Source organism: Epinephelus lanceolatus, chromosome 1, assembly GCF_041903045.1.
Source record: "Epinephelus lanceolatus isolate andai-2023 chromosome 1, ASM4190304v1, whole genome shotgun sequence".
NCBI lineage: Eukaryota > Metazoa > Chordata > Actinopteri > Perciformes > Serranidae > Epinephelus > Epinephelus lanceolatus.
The window spans coordinates 50,589,948-50,596,291 of NC_135734.1; the positions used below are offsets into that span (position 1 = coordinate 50,589,948).

The window sequence follows — 6,344 nt, forward strand, 5'->3', positions numbered from 1 at the left end:
GAACAAGACACAATTCTGAGAGTTTGCATACTTCATGTAGACAACATAGAAAACATCTGAAATGTCTTTTTACAAAGATTGATTAATTCCATAAGGGAACAAAAATTACGCTTAAAAATGCTCTTTTTGTCATTGTCACCCTCCTTTTTCTGTCTGTGCTTTGAGCTGCTGTGATGTGAATTTCCCAAGTGTGGGATTAATAAAGTTAGCACCATCTTTTTCTATTGACTGCTACAGGCTACATGATGGCAGAATTCAAAGTGCTGTCATAAATTCAGTTTTTGACACACTCTAACACACTTCACCCACACTGACAGCAAAATATCGTCAGTCATTTTAGTGAACAATGGCATTTATTTAGTGAGTTTACAGTTTACAGTGATGTTTACAGTGACACATTTTGATGCACTGTGGGCTCAATTTTGGATCATTAGAAAATCTGTGTGTGTTTGTGTAGGACAGTCTGAACATACAGAGAAGCATGTTTGGTGTGATTTGAGCAAAAAAATGTGGGAGTAGATACATTTAATTAGTTTTACAATTTTAGTTTTTACAATTTTACAAAATTTAGTGGAAGTCACAGAGCTGTAGGCCAGAGCTGTTCAGTTAGTTTGGAATGTGGGTCAGTTCATGAAAGTGAGCCGAAACGAGGGGCCGAAGAATCTGAGTAATCACGTTAACAGATACAGAAATTACAACAACATCATCGTCTAATTTCACTTTGCAAGATGCAGTTCTTCCATCTCATAGACAGAGGTAAAAAATGTATATTGTAAATGCAGAATAAGGTCTGTGCACGGTATTGAATCAAGACACATAGGTCCAAGGCACTTTTACATTCAAATTGTAATACCGTGTTTTAAAAATCAGTCCAGGTGAGCTGTAGAAAAATGCATTTAACCAACAGACAGCATCCACTTAACTGCACACAACTGTACCAACACAACAGGACAGCCCCCTTGTCCTCTCTTGACAATGTTGAGATAAGTTCCAGTCTTAGGGTGCTTGCAGACCTAGAGTTGTCTCCTTTGGTCTGAATCAGGGACTAATTTTGTTACAAAGTTGTATAGCTGCCTAGAGTTGGTTCGTGTTCTCACGGCAGCATTTACAAGCCAACCAGATAAAAAGTGTGGAAGCACCCTCAGAGGGAAATAGTTCTCAGACACATCAAACTGTTCCTCTGCTCCACCTACCGGCTGAAAGCAGAAACACTGCTAACTGATGACTGAAATATAACCAGGGCTTTTTATCTTAGTGTTTGTTTCTTCCTCTTAGAAATAAAATAGACCGCCCCAAAAGTCCACACACAGACTACCACTGTACTCACATCTGTCCATATTGAAATTGCCATCCTCACGGCCAGCCCCTGTTCTCTGCCTGCAAATCAAGAGTGCACCATTGTCCATCAGTGCTCTCCTCAAAGAATGAAGCAATGTTGGTGGATGAAGTCTCACCGGTGGTGTGTCCCTCTAAAGGAATTAGTCCAAGCAGATCCTCCACATCAAAGAATTGAACGTAGAGGCACAGTTGTGCAACATTGCTGTTGTCTGTTGATTCATGGCTTAAGACATCATCTCAGCCTTTCTCAGTTTGTCCAAAAGCATCTTGAAATCATTCAATGCAAGGGCCTTGACTCTCCTTACGTCAGATATTGGAATTTGCTCAATCAAATCAATTATACCTTGGGTTTTCTCATCTGTCACCATCTCGTCGATTGATGTCAACATGCACTCCTTGACAGTCTCTGAGTCTGTTTATGACTTCTCTTTTTGCCCAGTGTCCATGCCACTTGTAATGATGCTGACACTGCTCTTTCTTGCTCCATACAGGCCCCGAAACTGGGTGCAACATTTTTGCTCATAACACGATATTAGTCACAAAATTTTCTGGCTCAAAGCAGCAGAGTCTGGTGGGAAAGTGGCGTCAAAGTTTGCATGGGTAGTCTTGAAATACCCTCTCAAATTTTTCTCTTTACGCAGCGAGAGGCAGTCGTTGCAGATTAAGCACACAGGTTTCACACAGACAGCAGTAAAGACATATTTGTCTGTCCCTTTTCTATTTTCTGTGTCAACTTTTTATTGTTTTAAGGTAGAAACATTTTGCCTAACCAGCCAAACTACATGCTTGGCTTGCAAGAACAGAGAGGTGAGAGAGGAGCACATAAAGCATGCGGGGGCTGATTTGATTGGCCCGTTATGGTTCCTAAGAATATTGGTCTGAAAGAAACAGCTACTTCTTCCTCTTTGTCTTTTGATTTAAAAGGGGGTTGAAACCATAGCTTTAAAAAGTACTAACCAACACGTACTGTACTGGAGTGTGTAGGATGAGCTGTATGAGACTACTCATATATAAATTACCAGTAATCTGAGCCAGTACAAACTCTGTCGCAGCTTGCACCCAGCCCAGGGGCCGCTACTTGAATAGCCCGGCTGTAAACAGTTGCTTTAGCTCCGCCATCAGGACTGTTGGCCCCTAATTCCCATTGAGGAAGTTTAGCTTTGGACTGGACCTCTGTGCAGTCCAAAGTTTGGTTTATTTGAATACATGGTAAGGAGAGGAAGGAAAATATTGGTGATCAGTAGCAGAGCTGCCCGGCCCCTAATGACACAGTATCAAAAATTGAAAAAGGAAAAAGCTAAACCAACCAAAATATCAGGAACTAAGAAAAAATATTTTCTTAGAGTTTCCACCGAGATTACCCGGGGAAAAAACTTTCCCTCAACCCCAAACTTTCCCTGAAAAAAGTACCTAGTAGGGGGGTAGGACTTTTCAGATTACCCAGAATTCTTGAGCGGCGGGGCTGTGTGCTGAAGAACGCTGATTGGTGGAACACACATGCAGCGTTCCGCACTTCCGTGTCAGTGTGGCTGCAAACTTTATTTAATTTCTACAAGCTTCACTTCGTTTGTGTTTTGATTAAGGATGGGTACCAAAACCTAACTAAGTTAGTTAGTTAGTTAACTTAGTTACTAAGTTAGCCCCAGGGCTAAATGATCAAAGACCATAGTATTGATAAGTGCAAACGGTATCGGTTGTTTTGTGCCCGCGCTGAACTCCTCCACATACACACACACACACGTCTACATGACACGGTAACTGGTGAACAGCCGAGCGACCGCGGTGAAGAATTCAAAAATGACTCGAGTTGACGGCAGCTACACTCATTACTGTAAGTGACATTAAACCTTAGCAAGTAAGAAACCAATACTTTATCAATACATGTGTTCAGCAGCATGAACATGTAAACATGTAGACAGTGATATTCAATATGCTCTGTCCACAGTCTCTCATCCACCAACACTAATGTTATGTCTTACACAAGGACAGCATGCTAGTTCAGCTGATAGCGAAGTGTTACTAATAAACTCAAATGACAGCTGTCTGTATGGAGACTAACTTTAGCCGGGTTCCAGACCATAGACCCCGCCCACTCAACTGAGTAGGCTTGCATCTCTGGTCTGGCATACTGCAATGAATTTGCGATTTATCTCGTCCAAACGATGGACGGACCAATGAACGCCGGGGGTGGGAGAGGGTCTAGCGATTAGCCAATCAGCGCCAGGCTGATGTCAAGCTGTGCGCCGGTGGGTAATTGGTGAGGATAGCAACAATGGCGACTGCTACAGATCCTACAGACCACATTAACTATGCTATTGAGGTATTTCGCCACTACTCGCGTTAATGGAGGACCAAATTAAGGAAGCTGCTAAACTGGATTTAATGGCGATGCATCTGGACGTGCACGACGACGGAGACTTTTTAAACGGGCAATGCTCGCTTGTTTTCGGCACCCCCGAGGCATGGATACTAATGACGTCAGATTCTGGGTGAGTCGTTGATCTCTACTGATTGGTTAGGGAAAAATCAAATTCCTTCCCCCTTGTAAATCGCCTTCAGTGGAGGCGATGTCAGGCTGAAGGTTCTGGGAGCTTCAGTCTGACACTCAGGCTAGACTAACTTAGTTTGACACTTATTTAAAAATACTTTTAAACTTCTACACCAGCACTATGTTACCAGCCAATAAGCTAGCAGAGCTAAATGTAGGGCACACACCGAATCAGCTATGTCATGAGCCTGATGGAACTTTGAGGTGCGGTGGAAACGCAAACCACACATATTACCAGGAATTCTTTTACCCAGGAAAATAAATTCCTGCTAATAAAAGTTCCTGGAAATGTTGGTGGAAAAGGGGCTAATAGAAACAAAAGGTAGATCGTCAAATAATATAGAAAATAAAAATAAGTGAAGCAAAACAAACATGTTCTGTAGTAATGATTCAGAGAAGGACACATACAGATTACACAAATATGATCATCCTCTTTATCTGTAACTGCTCTGTTCCACTGTCACGCAGACCTTCAGCGGTAATATCTTCAGTTCATCCACAGTCCTAAAATATGGAAACACCCTCTCAGTGAAAGTGTGTGTGAAGGTGTGTATGTGTGTGTTAGTATCAGGATCAGAGAACGACAGCTTTCCTCTGTTCCAGTCCAGATTCACTCTGATCCTCTGGAGCTTCTTCTGCACTTTGAGATCAGTGGGTGGATCTGGAATTGACTGTGCAAGGTATTTACGTTTATGGAACCCTATTACCCAAAATTCAGACTTTATGCGTCCCTTCCTCTGGACAGACTCTGCTAACACACCAAGAAACCAGACTGTACTGTTTCCAACCTCGACATCCCAGCTGTGAGTCCCTGAGTTAAAGCCCTCAGAGCCCAGCACACAGTAGTAAGAATCAATCCTCTCTGGATTATCAGGAAGCTGCTGTCTCTGTCCTCGTCTCACACTGGTCAGATCTTCAGACAGGATGAGATACAGATCAGCAGTGTTTGGGTCCAGAATCAGAGGAGTGTAGGAGACCATGTCCTTCATCTTGTTCCAGATGTTGAAGGTCAGGTTGCCCAGGTGTTTGGCCTCGTCTATCAGAGCTCCTGAGAGCAGCTGTGGATCATCCAGCAGGGGGCGCTGCTGGACTCTGTCCACTGCAGCCTTGTAGTTGAGCAGGAATGAGACGTCTTCAGCTCTCAGCTCGTCCTCTGTGGCTCTGACTGTGTCTGAAAGAGCTGCTATCTCTCTGCTCAGAGCCTCCATCTTCTCCTTCATCATCTGACTCTTCTGCTCCTCTTCATCCCTCAGTGCAGCCATCCTGGCCTCCTCTTCCTCTTCTAGAAACTGGTGAAGCTTCTTAAACTGCTCGTTAATCTGCCTCTCTGTGCGTCGGGCCTGGACCTTCATGTGTTGTGCTGTTTGTTCACACTTCACTTTAACTTGTTCACAAACCTTTAACTTCTCCTTTAAGGGCTCCAGAGTTTCCTCAAGTTCCTTCTTGTGTTGTCGTGCAGCTTCATCGATGGGTCTGAATCTGTGGTTGGTGTGTTTTTCTGAATCTCTGCAGATGAGACACACTGGCTGCTGATGGTCCAGACAGAAGAGTTTGAGTTTCTCAGAGTGCAGACTGCAGAGAGCCTCTGAAGCTCTCTGATCTCTCTCCAATAAGAAGGCCTCACACAGGTTCTTCAATGCCAGGTTTAAAGGAGGTTCCATTGAAGATCTTCTCTTACAAACTGGACACTCACGTTCTTGTCTCTGTCTCCACCAGTTCTGCAGACAGTCTTTACAGAAGCTGTGGCTACATGACAGAACAACAGGATCTCTAAAGACGTCCTGACAGACCGGACAGCAGAGATCCTCCTCTGATCTGGAAGCCATTTAGTCTCTGAGTGAAGCTGAAAACACAGCAGACAGAAAGTACAGTCAGTCATGGCTCCCCTCCCTCCTCTACTAACTTCACTGAAATTTACTTTGACTTTGAGTGGTGTTTTTAGTCAAACTCACCTTCAGTGTGTGGAGTGTCAGCAGGTTGAAGCAGCAGTGTTGGAGTTTTAGCTGAACTCACTCAGAGGAAGTTGTTAGTTTGGTCTGAAGGTGAATCTGATCGTCTGTTCTTCAGTCTGTGTGTCTCTCTGCAGTGAAGAAGAATAACAAAGTGTTTCCTGGTTTGTGTCAGGTGAGAAGTGGACTTTTGTCAGACCTTCTCTACTGTTGCTTGACATTTAACACAGGGCTGTGTTTCATTCCAAAGTACTGATTTATTGCTGGATATAAAGACTGATAGTGCACGGCAGACTGATGCAACAGTTCAAAAGTAGTTTCGATGAAGGCTGAATGAAGTGGAGAATTTAATTTAGTGAAGGATATTTTGAAAATTGAGGACCATGGAACATACAGTACAGTAGATGGGTGCTATGGAATTGGTTAAAATATTGCAGCTGAGACGCACCTTGGAAGATTGTAGGAAACAGAAGCGTCATGGAATAATATATGTAAGGAATATCATCCTG

General features: G+C 43.3%; 1 protein-coding gene across 1 annotated transcript; it reads right to left on the bottom strand.

Annotated features, from left to right (window-relative positions):
• Positions 1-339: 339 nt before the first annotated feature.
• On the bottom strand, positions 340-5,994 carry LOC144464525 (nuclear factor 7, brain-like). The gene is made up of 2 exons (XM_078171925.1): positions 5,839-5,994; positions 340-5,729 (listed from the first exon to the last, which is right to left on the bottom strand). Exon 2 carries the CDS (start codon positions 5,710-5,712, stop codon positions 4,321-4,323), a length of 1,392 nt encoding a protein of 463 aa, XP_078028051.1. The 5' UTR covers positions 5,713-5,729; positions 5,839-5,994; the 3' UTR covers positions 340-4,320.
• Positions 5,995-6,344: the final 350 nt, after the last annotated feature.

What these genes read in the sequence shown, in the direction of transcription:
- LOC144464525 (XM_078171925.1), bottom strand. Translation starts at nt 5,712, where the DNA reads ATGGCTTCCAGATCAGAGGAGGATCTCTGCTGTCCGGTCTGTCAGGAC.